General features: G+C 39.2%; 1 protein-coding gene across 12 annotated transcripts in view; it reads right to left on the bottom strand.

Moving 5' to 3' along the window:
• Positions 1–17455, bottom strand: part of CELF2 (CUGBP Elav-like family member 2) — a 371106-nt gene that overhangs the window by 22819 nt on the left and 330832 nt on the right. For all 12 annotated transcript variants that reach the window (XM_033057254.2, XM_033057251.2, XM_033057250.2 and 9 more), the window contains one exon: positions 14252–14386. In XM_033057254.2, the coding sequence (XP_032913145.1) occupies positions 14252–14386 (135 nt within the window). The remainder of the gene's footprint in view (positions 1–14251; positions 14387–17455) is intronic.

The following is a 17455-nucleotide window of genomic DNA, read 5'->3' as shown; positions in this document are numbered from 1 at the left end:
GTATAGAATCAACCGATGAAGCAATGGCATGCCTTGTCTCTGAGAAATCTAAAGCAAGATGAAACAAAAGTTAAAAGGTCCTACAAGACAAGTGTGAAAGTTTAGACCAGCTGAAAATTTTTTCTTCTCATGGTCCCAGATGAAATCCATCTGGAGACAAGGACAATGCTTCTCCTGTCCTTTGCCATTTTCTACTTCCTTTCAACAAAAAATTGTAACATATATTAAACTGAAGGAAAAGAAGAAAAATCACATGCCTTGTGGTAACAGCAAATGACTGCACTACTTTGGGGGAGCCTGTAAAATTCTCTTGTGTCAGCAAAACTCTCGGGTTCCACAAATGCTCGGAGTAATGGCAAAGGAAGAATAATTCACTGTCAGAATACTTTCTATATTTATGCCTTTTAGTTGTCCAGAAGACAAAAATAGATTGGCTACCTATATAATTCATAAATTGGGTTTTATCACGTTCCTCTGACATCAAACAAATGTAAAAAACAATAAATTTCACAACTCCCTCTAGCCTCCACACCAGAACATTCACAGAATCACAGAATATGCTGAGGTGGAAGAGACCCACAAGGATCATCAAGTCCAACTCCTGACCCTGCACAGGACACCCCAAGAGTCAAAGTGTGTCTGAGAGCACTGTCCAAACACTTCTTGAGCTCTGTCAGGCTCTGTGCTGTGACCACTGCCCTGGGGAGCTGTTCCAGTGCCCAGCCACCCTCTGGGTGAAGAACCTTTTCCTGATATCCAACCTAAACTTCCCCTGTCACAACTTCAAGCCATTCCCTTGGGGGTGTCACCGGTGACCTCAGAGAAGATCTTCACTATCAGCTTCAAGCCAAGGCACTTGGACTTTGGTTAATATATTCTTTGTCAGAGTCCTCTTTGATACAGAGAACACATTTTTATTTGGAGAGGTTGCTCTACACAATACAGATATCTGTGTTTAACTAGTAATGCTGCACTCATGGAGATTTTTAAGGTGGAAGGAGCTGGCATTTTCAAATGTTCTCAAAACATTCACTTCTGCCTATAAATGGTTATAACACTTTTTGAGTTAGTTTTTTTTTTTAACTGAAATATGAACTAGCAATGAGTCCTCTCTCTTTTAAATTTTAATTTAAATAATACTTCAGCACAATTCCTAAAAACTAAGCCAATGTAGAAAACCAACAGCAAGTAGCACAGAAACTTTTGGCCATTCTTTTGGCTAGCTTATGTCAATAGAGTCATAATGATTTAGATCATCTGGATTTGCCTCAGCTGGAAAACTAGATTCAGGCTGACAGCATCTAGGAAAGGCAATGATGTGTAAATATTTCTTTGGCTTTGCTACACACACTGTGGATGGAATTAATTTCCCCACTTTTGGCAGCTTCATTGTTCATTTAAGCTAGTCAAAACTAGACTGTTTCTGAGATTTAAAGATCTCCAATTCAGACACCTTACCTTTAGATTTCTATTTCAGGTTGAGCTGGGTTGCCCTGAAGAGCAAGTGGATGAGTTCAACTACCAGATACTACTGCTGCCTTCCCCAGCTTTCCCTCAAAATTCTTGTGCTGCCCTGGATAAAGCAATTGCTATGATTTTTGTTGCAAGACATTCTGCTTCCTCACAGTTGCTGCCTGTCTCTTAGGAAGCTGTATCTTAGTGGCACAGGTACATTTTTGTCTCACCTATTTACTTTCTACACCTCAGACTAAAGAGTGCCCTTGGTAGAGCTTCTTGCTTTACTGAAACCACAGACCTGTGCTTGTCTGTAGTACAGCCTTGGGCAAATACCACACCTCTCATATCTCAGGCCAATTTATAAAATGAACCATAGAATCAGAGAATGGTTTAAGTTGGAAGGCATCTTTAAAGATGAGCAATGAGTGATCTTCAACTAGAACAGGTTGCTCAAAGCCCCATCCAACCTGACTGTGACTGTTTCCAGGGATGGGGCATCCACCACCTCTCTGAGCAACCTGTACAAGTGTCTCACCATCCTCCTTAAAGAAAATTTCTTCCTTGTATCTAGTCTAAATCTACTGTCTTTTAGTTTAAAAGCATTGCCCCTTGTCCTATTTCTACAGACCTGATCTTTCTTGCAGGCCCACTTTAAGTACTGAAAGGCTGCAATAAAGTCTCCCTGGAGCTTTCTCCAGGCTGAACAACCCCAACTCCCTCAGCCTTTCCTCATAGGAGACGTGCTCCCTCTCTCTGTTCATCTTCAGGAATCCTTTTCCCACAGTGGAGGTCAGGGTCCAGCAAAGCTGCTGAAGACAAAGAACTAAATAACCCACCCTCTCACTGTTGTACTGAAGGAAAGGACCTATTCCAATCACACATGTACCACTATGTTTTAGCAGAGAAATGGTTTACAGTGTGTAGTCAGCCTCATCCTTTCCTTAATTTTTTTGGTAAATGTCTAAGTAAAAAAAAAAAAAATCCAATGCAATGTATTTCTTCAAAAAATTCCAATGACTCCTCAGCAAAGTCCTGTACCACAAAACCCCCTGGACCTCTTGGAAACTCCCTGCTATATGTGCTAACTTGGCACTATTTATGGGCAGTGTAAAGTGTGCACTTCTCCATTCCTCTCCACCTTGTCCTGTTCCCTTCCTCCTCTGGAAGAGGTTATCCAGATTGCTCCAACCGTGTCCTCGGAGGTTTTTAAGACTTGTTTGGATCCAGCCCTAAGTAGCCTGATCTCACATGAGCAGGGAGTTGGGCCACAGATGTCCTGACCTTCCAACCTCAATAATTCTATGGGAGTTAGAGCAGCATAGGACAAAAGTAGAGAAAGTCAGCTCACACTAGGACAGAATGAAAGAAGGCTGAAGAATGGAGATGTGTTGAACAGTAGAACCAGTTTCTGTTCTTGGGTCTGTTTAGAGAAACAGAGGTTGACATTAATTATGACACTTAACTCTCATCTGTGGTTTTGAGTCTAGGCTGCCACAACTACACTGTGTGGGTGAGGTTTCTACATCGAACCTACATCTAACCTACATCTAACAAAAGAAGTTCTCACGTTGGATCTTTCCTTGAGGTTTTAAATTCCTCTTAGATTCAGCAATGTGCAACAGAAAATAAAATCGCAGTAGAAGAATGTAAAGACAGGATATAAAGAAATCATGCAAAGAGAATATAGGCAAGAAAAAAAGAAAATAAGAAATATTTCTAACAGCTCCTCAGTCAGTGACAGAAAAAAATTGTAAGAGTTTATCAGAGAATTATAAGGACAAAATAAAAAGAAATATTCAACCCTAAAGTAGAAATCACTAATTTTAGCCAGCTGAATTGAAAATCTTTGTTTAGTACACAAAATCTCTTGGGTAAACAAAATATGCCTTTGTCCCTTGCTTAGTCCAAGAGGGATAATAAAGCTAAGAGACAACACTGGACTTAAGGATAATCAGATTAAGGCTACCTTCTCTGTTTTCTTTCTGATTTTTAGTTGCAATAACCAATGACATTTGGAACTGTGTCTTGAAAACTGTATCTAAACACGAGGAACATCTGCTGACCTGACTGAAAGACTAAAGATATTGGACAAAGTTTTGTTGTGTTGGACAAAGCCTGTGCAAAACTTCCATCTTTGGTTTATATGATCTTAGTTTTGTGGTGGTACTCCCTTAAACAGAGAATGGCACCCAGCTGTAGGAGGCTCTTATATAGATGGGAGTCTGGAGCACTGACCTGGAGTTAGGAGGGATTCTGCACAGATCTGATCTCATATATTTAATGTCAATCAATTAAGGTGTGTTACCTTTGCGTAGCACTAACACCAACTGGTTGTTTTGAAGAGATGGAGGCCACTGAGTTTTCTCCTAAACACAGAAATGAAATGTCTTATGGAAAAGGGGAATGAGCAATGTTGGAGCTTATGAAATGAGATTATAAACACGGTGTGGGGGAGAAGTGGGCAAATCAATCATGGTGCCCATGTGACATTGCTCTCAGGAATTTGCAGTGGTGTTTCTGGCTGAAATGAGCACATTCTACGGGCTCTGACTGCAGAAGGAACATTTTAAAGGGGAAGAATAATTAAGCAATGACAGAGGCATCATCATTATTAGATAATCACAACCCAGGGGCATTAGCAAACGTTGAGTGTCTCTAATCCCATGGGGTCTAATTATTCTGTGATAATAACCACACCTCCAAGTTTTAATTTATTCTTGTGGAGAAACTGGAGGGGGAGGAGGAGAAATGGGGGCATTTTAATATTTTTGCTAAAAGAAGATGCAGTTGGCCTTTCACTAGCACTCATCAGTATTCTAATCTAACTAGCATGTGTGATTGGCATTAAATTGTCTGCCCTTTACGGTGATCTCCAGCCCATCTGAGTATCCTTGCACAAACTGTTGGCCTCTCTGTTGCTAACAGTACCAGCAGGCCCTGGTTTTATTCCTAAGGGAAGATTTTGGCAAAGATGAGGTAAATTTTCCTGGTCTGGAGAGGTGTATTTTCCATAAGGTCCTCTGACAAACACATTGCCATTGGTATGGAGAATAAAGTAAAAACTTGCACATTTTCTGGTATCTTGGAAGTGCTGTCTGACATGTCAAAAAGGAAGATTCTAGGAAGTTTAAGTGCTCTGCTTGTGCTTGGATAGGATAAAATTAAAGTGACAGATGCACTCCAGGGAAAGAGCACCAGAAAAGCAAGAGAGCAAGAAAGAGTCAGGGGAAACAAGAATGACAATATAGAAAGACATATACCAATATCACAGCCATTCTTCAATAAATCAGTGCCCCTCTGCTTCTTCATTACTCACAGGTGAACTGTGCCCATGAAAGATTGTCCATTTCTTCTCAAGGACCAGGGAAGGAGAAGCAGCAGTGAGCAAAGGAGGAAGGGAGAACACCATGCACTCAACATCTGGTCTCTTTTTTTGTGTTTGTGTGCATGCATGTCCAAATGAGAGAAAGCATGACAGAGAGGGAGAGAGAGGAAGGAGTCTTTCTCCATGGTGATCCTTCTGGTTCTGGCTTTCTGAAAACAGGTTTATATTTTATGAAGGTCCTTTTTGAACATTAAAAAAAAAGAATTTAAAAAAACCCCACAGAAAACATAAAGAGGTGAACCAATAAATTCAATTTTTTTTCAAATTTAGAAGCCAAAGCCTTCAACAATGGGAAAATAACTTTAGGCTCATAAATCCATACTATTTAGCACTGCATGGATTTTTTGAGAGCTAAGAAAGCTTGGGACAAGTGAAAATCAAGGACCCTCATTTTAATCACTTATGTCAACACCTAACTTGACATTTATGATTGTCATGAAATTACAATGTTTACAACATGGACCTTCCACAGCAGTGCAAAGAAGGAGGAGAAAACAGAGCATGCAAAGGTACTACAGGTATGGCAGAGAAACCTATTAGTTGGTTATTTTTGTCATTTTCTAGTCCTCTGTTCCATCATTTTCCCCTAAACTTATTTATCTACCAGAATGTACATTAATAACGAGGGCATTGATGGGCCATGTCTTCGTGAATTTGGGCTGGGTTTGTGAATCTTGGTGTTTAAGGGCACATTTTCCTGTGGGATTTTGAAGATGAAGAGAGAGCAAAAAGTAAGTTAATGTTCTGGGCCAATTCCACGCTGATGCTCCTGTTTTGGTGAAACGCATTTCTCAGTGAAGATCATCCACCTCTAGAATAAACTACAAGTTGTACTTCAATACTGTGCCTGCAACATGTTGTCCATTCTTCCCAGCACACCACGATGATAAACTGCCCTTGGTTTTGGGTGGGAAATACTTTAGAGTGGCTCAGGAACAAAATAATAATGCACGGTGGACTGGCTTGAGTTCAGCTTCATAGCTGACCATTATGTATTTGCAACCGTAACTCTAACTGAAATCAAACCAAATTGAATCACCACAATATGAGGAAAACAAAGAAGAATTACTGAGCACTTATGACTCTGCTTTACTCAGTGGGGCCAAGGGCTGTGGCTGTGCTCACTGAAGCACCACTGAGTTCACATCAAAGCCATTTCTACAGGGAACTTCCAGCTGTGCTCTCATGTTTATTACAGCTATCTCACACAGTTTGGAGCGGGCTATTGTTCAGAGATGCATGCCCTGATGCTGAAATGACCTCCATGTGGAGCCACTTCAGAATACAGCCACTTATAAATCACTTTCCAAAGAATTTCTGATCTAAAAATCAAGAAGGCTCTACTGAGGCCAGGATCTCCTGCCTGGAGTACAGGTTCCTTCACATGGCCCCCAGTGTGCCTGCAACATCTTTGACACACTTTCAGCACTAAGCATTGACAAACAACATGCAGTGGCATCTCTCCATAAATAAAAATATAAAAAAAAAAGAAAGAAGAGTGTCAGCAGAGTCCAAGGCTATAATTCAATGCAAGCAATGTTTTTGTTCTACAAGTGCTTACCACATGCATATATACCAATTCAAATTCTAGTACATGGGAGAGGATGGCCTGGTTCCTCTTCCTTTTCACCTCTCTCATGTATCTGTCTTAAGATCAGGTAAACAGTCCTTGGGACGTGTTTGTCTTTCCATTGCAACAAGATGTTTCTAAAAGACTTGTTTCCTTCAGACACTTAGGAGTCCTATCCATGGTATTTTAGAATACAGATGAGCTAAACTATATATTGAAAACTTGAGTTTGTAGTTAAAGGAGTTATGAATCCTGAAGGTGCATGCAATCATTTCCATGGCAAATGGGTTTCTAAGTGGGGTGTGCAAGCACAACCTTATTGCAATAGCACATCCACAAAATGCAGTTTTCACTCCTGGGAGCTGCAGAGCTTGAGGATTATCTTGCCTCATGTAAAGTTACTCAGCCAGGTCCTTTGCATACCATTTGTAAAGTCATACTGAGTTCACTGTGACACTGGTTCTTTTCATCCATATTACACATTTTTGTTCTGCAAACAGCAAAGGCAGTTGAGGGTTTACTTTACTTAGTTTTAAACTCATGCAGTTGTTTGGACATTGCATAAAATAATTCAGTAGCCCCATATCCAAGGAACTAGTTCTTTTGAGAGAATGTTAAAACAATTAGGTTAAGACATTAAAAATAATAAAAAAAATCGAATAAAATTAAGATTTTTTAAAAATTATTATTTTTTACTATTAACTATACTTTTTCTGCTTTGGGTAAACAGACCAGGAGTATCCATAGACACAAGCACAATCCAGTAGGATTGAAGGAACAGTGTTGGTAGTAGTTGAAAGCTCCTTCAAATGCATGAGTTTTTCTAAGATTTACATTATTTCCTGGGTATTATGAACCACAGCATTTTCTGGGCTTGTAACTTCTTGTAAGATATATTACATATAAGCTTACCTGTATAGGCAAGCTGATACTATCATCTTTCTTTAGTAGAAAGCAACCCTGAATGAACTTCAAATAGTGCTTCCAACAGAAAGGAAAAAGCTTTAGGTATATTTTTTCACAAACTGGGATTCTTGTAGCTTGAAATAGAGATTAAGAGTGGGGTAGAGAGATACTTACAAAATATAATGTATTATACGTGTTATTTGTATACTGCAAGCAAAGTAAATCCTGAAATGTGCTAAGGCAATGGATTTAATACTTTAGGAAGATGATAATGTAATAATGTTTAAAAAACAAACATGTCTCCTGTTGAATTAGATCCTACTAATCCATGGTTTAGTACTGTATGCTGCTTCCTGAAAGAAAAGGACAAACCTAAAAAAAAATGAACTAGCACAATGCTTGACTGAAAATATGTCCATGTTTCTGTCCTTCAGTGTTAAATGGAATTCCGAGGAAAACAGCTGGAGATTTCTCTGTCAAAAATGCATAAATTAATAATGTTGATTCTAAAACCGATAAGGATAACAGATAAGGATAAGGATTCTAAAACAGATAAGGAGTTTTGCCAAAATGACCCCTACAGTTGTCAGGCAGCCTCACACTGCTTCACACAGCAGTTCTGCCCACCCTGAGCCTGTTCAGTGCCTGAACCTGCCTGAGATCCTTCAGGCTGCATTGATGCACCTGCTCAGAAACCCTTCTGAGAGGAGAATGTACAAAGACCTGTTAGATTTTAAGAGAAAAATATGCAATCAGCAAACTGATGGCCTGTCTGCTGCCACCAGCATCCTTCAGGTTATCACTGGCTCATTTTTCCAATGAGGACACCAGGGACACACAGTGCTGATCCAGGGAGGCTCCATATGAATCCATCACCTCTCCTACTGTACTGGGACTCTGGGAGATTCTTAGCCGCAATTCCCACTATTTTCTCCTTTAGTAATTTAAGACATATTGAACCATTATTAAAAATACAAATATAAGTCAAAAATGCATGCTCGGTTTCCTATTTCTGGCTCCAACTTGTGCTTGCACGCCTGCTTAAGGGTGGCCTAATTATCAGATGGGCTTAGTACTGATTTATCTCTCCGAGAAGCAGCATAATCCCTGGGCACTAAGAGTGGTCAAAATCAATTCACTGACTGAGGAGCCTAGCCACAGACTCATAAACTGAACACCATGTGTGTGACACCAGCTGACACACAACAGTTCACAAACCTTGTCACAAACCTCCTTGAACTATGCAGGCCAATAACAGGCACTGGGATGTGTGCTAAGGCAAGATTTTTTCCCGTAGCTTCCTTGAAAACATATTCTTTTAAAATATTGGTGCTGAGATGAGAGTTAAGGAATTGAAATTCTCTGTCTTCCAACCACTAAGATAACAATGCTATTTATATAACTAGACTTAACTACAAAATTTTAAAACATATGCTTGGGTTAAGTGTGTGTACTATACATACACTGTATTTTAAAATCTTTATTTAAGCCATGTCTTATATTTATTAACTGTATCTTTAACCTAAAAATAATGAAAATTATGGTAGGGAAGTTTTCTACATTCTGTGAAACTAATAAAGCTTATTTTAAATGATTTTACAACAATGGAACATGCACTAATTCACATGAAATGGCACAAAAATAATCCATTTGTACTACAGCATGATGAGCGTCATTCTGCATTTTAAACCGATCTTTTCCAACATGAAACATCTATTTCAATTCAGTCTTTAGCAAACTGTCAGACCTTCCTACACACCTACTGGTAGGGTTATTTTTGGATCATCCTGGAAGCAAATCACAACTATCTCAGTGGGTGTACTGGCCTCTAACAAAATGTCACGGTGGCAGCCTTGCGCCACTGATTGGAGAAAAACGTATTGTACTGAAGTGAACAAAAAGCAAATCTTCTAAGAATGGTTATTTGAACATTCTTCACTGCTTCTCAGCTGAAGCATCTTGTATATTCTATAAAATTTCTACCATTTCAACAACTGTGCTCACAACATGAACACCTTCAGCTAACAAAGACAATCTTCATACTAGATTAGGGGGTAGAGAAAATAATGAGCCACGGATGATAGCTGTAAGTTATAATTCTCTGCTTTGAGCAGAGGGAAAGAATGAATTAATTCTTACAGGAAAAGCAGCGAATTTTTTTTCTTTTTCAGTTTATTCTATACTTCACAGTCTTCCTTTTTTGGGGACTGTTATTCTTCAATGTCAGCATCTGTCTGAAAATGAGTATTTTTAGACCTTTGTGCTTAGGAGAATTTTTTTTTTTCAGCGTAAGGAGTTAATGGCTGAATACTGACATAATATGACAAAAGCTGTGCTGGATTTTAAGAGGTCATTAAAGAAAAAAAAAGTCTCACTTTCTCACTTTCTACCCTATCAATATTTTTTCCCCCAAATATTTCCTCGTAGGTTTACAGAGCAGATAAACCTAAAGAGTTTTTTGCTGAAGCATGAATACCTAGTTCAGCTGTGTGAATAAATAATAGTTTAGAGAATCAAATAATCATGAAAATGTCATGGAAAATGAAGGTTCCTAAGTCTGAAACTGAATTAGCTTCTGGTTTAGCAGTTCTATCCCCCCACAGCTCAGAAATTATATTGTGTATGTTCATGCAGATAAATTTGGATATATAATTAGACCTTTAGTCTCTTCATTTACACATAGTGGGACTTTCCTACTGGTTACTGAAACAAACATTTATGTGTGAATTTGGAGAAACAAAATTGAAATGCTCTCACAGAGGCTGTGGAATCTCCATCCTTGGAGATACTCAGACCTTGACTGGACATGGCTTTCACCAATCTGCTCTGAGTGATCCACATCTGACAGTGCTGCATTAGCCTGGCACCACCCAGTCACAACACACATTATTACCTTGGGAAAATTAGGGTGGTGGGTCAACTGAGGGAAATTAAATGTCAGACAGTGTAAGAGACAGATACTTTGATCCTGAGCTTATATACTCTTCCTTCACATCCACCTCCAGGCATTCCCCCCACCCACTGAATGAACCCTGTATCTCTGCAGGCTCTGGAGTAGCAGCCTCCCTGCAAGCTCTTTGCTAAATGATCCATTTACAGGATGTGTCAAGGACAGTCTCTGGAGGAGACAATAAGGTTCCTGACACTAGGTTGGGATTCATCCTGTCCAAATTGGGATATTTACAGTGTGGATATCTACAGTTGAGCTAGTCCCTCCAAAATTCCTTCCCATTTAACAAGAAATGCAAATTTCCAGGTCCTCACCCAAAGGGAGTGAGACAAATTGGATGAGACAAACCTGGAGCCAGGTAAAAGCTACCCCAGCCCAAATCCTTGTGTTATGAAATACTACAGGTACCTCACTTTACAACAGTATGAAATAGTACTGGTACCTGTATTTAAAACAGAGAAATATCCTAAGCAAGTGAAATGAAAATAAAGTGAAGAATTAATTAACTAAATAGAGGCGATTAAAGTAAATAAAGGAAACAATTATCATATCAAAATAAAAGACAAGAAAGATGATTAAATGAGTCTTCAAAAGACCCATGAGAAACTCATGAAAGACATAATATGCCTTTACCTGGTTTTTAGTCTTTCATGATTTCATTTTAATTTTTATTCACTACCATCTGATAATTGCAAGAAACAGTTACTTTAACCATAGGCAATTTAAACCATTTAAATTTTTTTTCCAGGGCCAAGAGACAAAAGAACCTATTTATTGCCTGAGGGGATTTTTACTAAAATGAAAGCTTAATCTTTCATGTTTTTTTAAGCAAAGGCTTTTAAAAAATCATTTCTAACAATGCTGTAGGGAGACACTTCCATGGGTATGCAAAATTGAAATTATAAATTTACAATTATAAAAAAATTAATAGTTTGGGGGATTGTATTGTCTCTGTTCTTTCTGAATGAATACTCTTTCAAGCTTAAGAGAAAGTATTTAGCACATGGAGAGAACGAGTGTCCTTAGACTCTGTTGCGGTCAAAGCTATTTAGTCAGAATGTATGGGAGAAAGAGCATGGGAGTTTAATTTGTTTGGAAATCCTCAAATATCAGATGTCCTGCTGGCTCCTCACTTCCTGGCCTGTTTTTCCGTGCTGCCCATGCACTGAAGTTGGCCTGACCACTCTCTCCTCTGTACAAGGGTGGTGCACTGATGGTTGCTAAATTTTATCTATGTAAAATAAAGCTTCAAGATTAATTTTAACTGAAACAACCATTTTTGGGGCTCTTATGACACATGTTTAGAAAGGACAGAGGAAGAACTCTTGGTCAAAAATTGATTCAGGGGAGATATATCTGGCTAGAAACATGGATTATGTGTCTGCCATGGTCCAAGGCATACTGGAAGTACACACTTATGCCCATCTCCATTCTGTGCACTATTTTGCCTTTCACATCAAGAGAATGATTAAATTTAAGCATCTACCTTTGCACTGCCCCAAATGTGGGCTGTTTTCTCAAGTAAGAATTATTAATTTAATGCATTATCTGGAGAGATGCAAACATTTCTTCCTGGGCTTAGTGGCAGGCTTTGAAATCAGACAAAATAATTTACACTTATGAAACACAACAAACTGAAGTGTTCTATTAAAGGAAAACTAGACCAAAAAAATACCCTTAAGGCCTCCAAACATCCACACATTGAAAGGCAGATTTAAATGTTTTCTGCCAACATATTTCAAGTTTTAGTGGAAATGCTTTGAGCTACTACGAAAAGCTTTATCCCACTAAATTCATTTTCCATGGAGCAGAGAAGAATCATTGAAGATATTATTCACGTTTACAAAATATGTAATAGGGTGGAGAATGTGGAACCAGATAAGGAAGGTTAAACTGAAGAACATTTTAACAAGGCTTGATTTTAGATTGGTTGTGCAGCATAAATAGGTCAGTGGACCTATTAGAGATTTTTCAAGCTGTCTAATATCAGAACACAGGTGTACAGGTATCATCTATAAGACTTTGAAAAGCAACTGGCACTCTGAAGATGCTATCTGAAAGGCTAAATGTCCAGAACTAAGTTCAATGTGCTAGCCAAAATCATTAACCTCTTCGGAAAAACCCTTGGTATCTGCTCTACAATACCACCCTGAGCAATACGAAGCTCTGGTTACCCCAGAGATATATCTGCCCAGCCCAGTGCAAGAACCTGTCTACCACAGGCATCTCCAGACCTGGATATCAGATAAAACAACCTCCCAGGTTCTGAAGGAGCCTCCAGATCAAAAAGGAACAGCAAGTCAGACAGGCTGGATAGCACTGTGTTGGAGAGGGAAAGAGAGAAATGTGGGCCTTAAGGCTGAATCCAGGTTCTGTGGGTACATGGCAAAACAAAGTGCACAACAGGAACATTCTGGTGCCACAAAGAGCAGCAAAGAAAAAGAGATTTAATTTCCAGCCCTTCTGCCCCACAGTGAAGTGCATTGAGTTGCCCTGGGAGCTCTCAGTATGGGTCAAGATGTGTTGTGTGTGTCTTGGGAGGACAAGGCTGCTCAGACATTTGTCAGCTAAACTGCAGAGATATCACGGAGCATGCATGAAATGCAACATTTCTACTTCTATATATGGGTGGCATTTAGACAGGTGTAACATGGAAACAATTACACTGGGAATAGTCTTTTGCAAAGTGCTAAGTCCCAGCTCCAGGACAGAGGGAAGAGATTGCTCAGGTTTTTAGAAAAACACATTAGCAAGCCAAAATTATTTTCACCTAACCTGCTTCTCAGAAATGTTATTTTTACGTCAAGATGAGGTTCATGCAAAAGCCAGGAAAATTATGCACAAACTTAGTACTAGCCAAGCTTATTTCCATTTAACCTCTGTCCCAAACAAACAATAAAACTGTAATATAATGGGAGCCCTGGCCAGCACTAACACCCAGCACCACACTCAGTCCCAGTTCTATTGTGCAGTGAAGACTGTTTTCCTTACTGATGAGCTCAAACTGTCTGCCATGAATTACTTTTTCATGGGGGATAAATACACACTCAAACAAGACTAAACACAAATGTTCTTTAGTGGTGTCTAAAATAATATGAATGTTTTTTAGAACAGCAATAAACACACTTCATGATGCAAATAATTACACCCTGCAGCCTTTATGTAACAATAAGTGGCCGGATTCTCTACTGAGCTACATCAATGTAAACCCACAGTAACTACACTGAATCAACATCTCTCTCTGTGGATTCTGGATTTCCCGAAGTGCTACCTAAGTCTGAATTTGCCCCAGTTGCTCTCTAGGGTTTTGGAGACATGAGACACACATGGCTGGAAATCCACATGGTGGTCATGGAGGCATTTCCACCTCTTATCCTGTCCCTTTTGCTCCCATCAGTCTGGCTTCTGCTCAGTGTAATAAAGTCAGAATCCGGCTGTGTATTCCTTGTGCATCTGATATCACTTCTGTAACTGTGTACTCTGGACCAGAAGAAAGCTCAGCTGAGATGCAGCAAGAGAAGGGAAAAAAGGACTTTACAAAAATTCATGAAGGGTAAAGGCAATGCACACATGTGATGGGAGTCAAAGATCAGTATCTTGGGGATTAAAATGAACCACTTCTGCTGATTTTCCTTTGGATGGGAAGAATTTGGTCATGTTCTGAGTTCTCTGTGAAGAGTTAATTTTATCTTAAGTTTCTCATGCAATTGCAATTTTCACGCAGAGTTTTTTAAGATGGGTCTGTTAAGCTTTAATGGCCCCTGAAATGAATCTGGAAAGGTGAACATGTCCACATTGGACCACCTGAAAAAACAGTTATTTGCTTGAAAATAACAGCAACAAAAATGTAGTCAGCTATTAAAGGCTCTTCACAATGTACACGAGCACGGAACTTACAACACAACATGGGATCAGCATTTTAACAGCCACCTTCCCCTCGAGTCCCATGTTTGTGTGCTGGAAGCAGGAACTCTGCTCTTACCAGGACTTGTGAGGGCTCCCAGAGCACCAGTCGTTGTGGAGAGAGGGTTTGCATTGGTGGTGGTAGCTGAGGTCTGGGCGGCAGCTGCTGCGGCTGCTAAAGTTGCCAAATTCTGTAATTGTAAAGCGTTCATGCCTATGTGGAGAAGCAATAGGGTTAATTAAAACAGGTAATAATCATCATAGCCATAATCATAATCATCTAAAAGTGCTGTTTTCAATGGTCATGGAGCTTGGGGTGTACCTTGCCAATAAACTTGATTCTTTTCATTCCCAAGACATCTATAATCTCAAACCCCCTTTTACAGTTCGTGAGGATTTCTCATCTTTCTACCTTGGAGTTGAGAGAATGCACCAAAGACACCAGCCTATACTTCAGGAAAATTAAACCTGGTTTGTGCCTCTTCTAAGGGAAGTGTAGAATTAAAAGTCATTTAAACTCTGCATGAAGCCCAGGCACAATATTATTTCCTGAAACAATGGGGGATGTAAAGAAGATAACTAGCATTTAAAACACATTCAGGACAGGGTCATATAATTGGGATGAATAAAATTTGTTTCCCATGTCTCCTCTGAATATAACCACTAAGGTTATGCTGTGCAGTAGCCAATAATTGTGCTCAATTTCCTTTTGATGGTTCATTTCTAAAAACACAAATGAACTAAGTGCCTCAAATTAGTATCAGCCTGACCACAGAACCGTCACTGAGACAGGGATTTTCAGGCTGCAAGCTCTGGACTATGATGCCAAGTCTACTGAGTCAATCTGTCACTTCATTATTTTAAAAGACGTAGGGGAGATGTACCTTTATTTTAGTAAGAATCTTAAAGAAATGGGGGCATTTAAATTTAATTTAGATGGTAAGCAAAAGAGGACAAGAATTAAAGAGAACTTTTGTGAAATGGAAAAGAAAGATCATTAAGGAACAGTCAATGGCTTACGTTTGCTTAAATCAGAGGGACAGGAGTTGGTCTCTCCAAAGGAATTAAAAAGAAAACAGCTTTTGCCTTGGACTAGATGAAGTACTTGGGCACTGACTCTAAGATGAAATACTTCAGTAAGAGCTAAAATGCAGATATAAGATGGGTGCAGACGGGTATAATGGTGGGAGTTAAGATTTTAGTTGATCCAAGACACAACAATTCAGTCCGGAACTCAAACGAGACACTTGGAGGAATTATGTTGACCAAGAAAGCTCTTTAAGATTTCTTTTGGAGGCTAAAGATCATCTTCAAGGATAAGGCTTTTCTCAAACATTACTAATCCAAACTATTTTGGAAGACACAGTTCAGATAGAGATTCAGGTATGCAAACAACATGGCTTTATTTTTTTAAATTACTTGTCTGACTTACTGGTTTGCCTTGAGTGTAAGTATTTTTTTCCCCACTGAAGAATTATCTTGCTTTCATAGTAAGACTGCAGACTATTTCAAACAAGATTTTGGGGATGGAAATGACTTAAGCTGAGACCCAAATCTTTGTGAACAAAGCAGTCAGTAACCCTCAAAATGAGATACGGAATTAATTTTCATCCTGGACTCATATTGGTGCTTAATTATAATTTACCTTTCTATTTCATAAGGAGAATAAGTAATTCAGCAAAGAATATCCAGCAAACATTTCTGATCTTCGCTGAGGCTGTATTTTCATGCCATTCCATAACAAGGATTTGGGAAAGCAGTGGGTTGCTCTCCTCCAGAGGAATGGCTTTCTATCACCCACTGTTTAGTTATTCATCAAAAGGATCAGTCATAATTTCTTCTGTGTGAGGGTTTCTTTGGACTTTTAAGTGGTATACATGGTAGGATTAAATAATTGTGATGGATACAGAATGATTCTAGAGGACAGCCTAGGCCAGACAAGGTCAACAGGCAGCAGAGCAAACAACTGCTGTCTCTGCACTATTAATCACAAATACCATCATTGCCTCATTCTGCAAAAACTTTTTCTTTTTTTTAATAGTGGGAGATTTTCTGTATAAGCACAGGAGGAACCCATCAAGTTGGCAAATGAGTTTCAATGCCCAAAGAAGATGAATTAACAAGAGCTTGATGGTGATGAAGTTGTCTCCCTGCCCTATTTGTTTTACTGTAGCAGTGACTGTAAGACACTGGCCACAAAGCAGCCTGCAGATGTTACAGGGTGTCAGCTTGGGTGTCTGCAGGATTAAAACCTGCTGGCTATTGTCACACCTGAGTGAGAGAAGGACAGCAAAGTGAACAGAGCCCCCAGATGTGAGTGTCAGCGAGGGCTCATGGCTCACACTGTCACACAGCATGCTCTAGAGCCCATTTTGTCAACAGTTTTATCACTTAATATGCATCCTCTTCAGGATCCTCTGTCTGCTCAAACATCTGAAAAATAAGTCTTGTCATCACTGTTTCACATTCCCCAGGCATTTTACCATCTCTTCTCCCTCATTATTGGTTTCTCCCATCAGCTTGTCAGGAATGTCAACATCCCACTTGCTTGGACAAACCTGGAGGAGGGAAACCAAATGCTCTGAAGTCCCAGACCCCAAAAGTACTTTGCTTTCAAATAGGGATTTTTGGTTCAACTGAACCTCAGCTAAGGTACAGTTCTGCAGTTCTGTGGGATGAATCTGTTCTCTCATTCCCTCCCCTCTCTCACACACTCTTCACACATTTCACATCCTACAGTTTTTTCAAAACAGTCCCAAATCCCGCAACAGGGCTGGACAGCAAATGAGTAGATGGATTTTATTTGAAAGTGCTGCTCACTCAGCAAATGCACCTCTCTCTGAAGAAATGCAAATTGCTTAATGCTGAGGAACAGCCTCATAGGCAGAGCTGCACATGAAAAATGAATATCCTCCTGTAGAGGAAAAAAACCCCTTCTGGGTAAGGAATAACTCTTGATCTTCATGATGGAGACAATGTTGGGAATTAAAGGGAAATGATTAAAAAACCCAGATTCACAATACAGTTTGATTCCATTTTTAATAACATGTATTTACCAATGTGCTATCAGCTTGGCAAATATTCAAGATTGCAAGGAAATTCAACTTTCATTTTGTTATTTGGCAGATTAAAAAAACAATTAAATTATGTACAAAACAGATGCACAGTATGCCTTGCTTGAAACTTAAGATTTTTTAAAAAATTATTTATAAGGATAGGGGCATGAAAATTTAATTTAATGTTCACCTTAGGTAATTTTGTGTCTTATTGTTCACAGCAATTA

The sequence above is a fragment of the Catharus ustulatus genome, chromosome 4 (genome assembly GCF_009819885.2).
Source record: "Catharus ustulatus isolate bCatUst1 chromosome 4, bCatUst1.pri.v2, whole genome shotgun sequence".
Taxonomy (NCBI): domain Eukaryota; kingdom Metazoa; phylum Chordata; class Aves; order Passeriformes; family Turdidae; genus Catharus; species Catharus ustulatus.
Note: the sequence above shows the minus strand (reverse complement) of the source record. Positions and strands in the feature narration are given on the sequence as shown.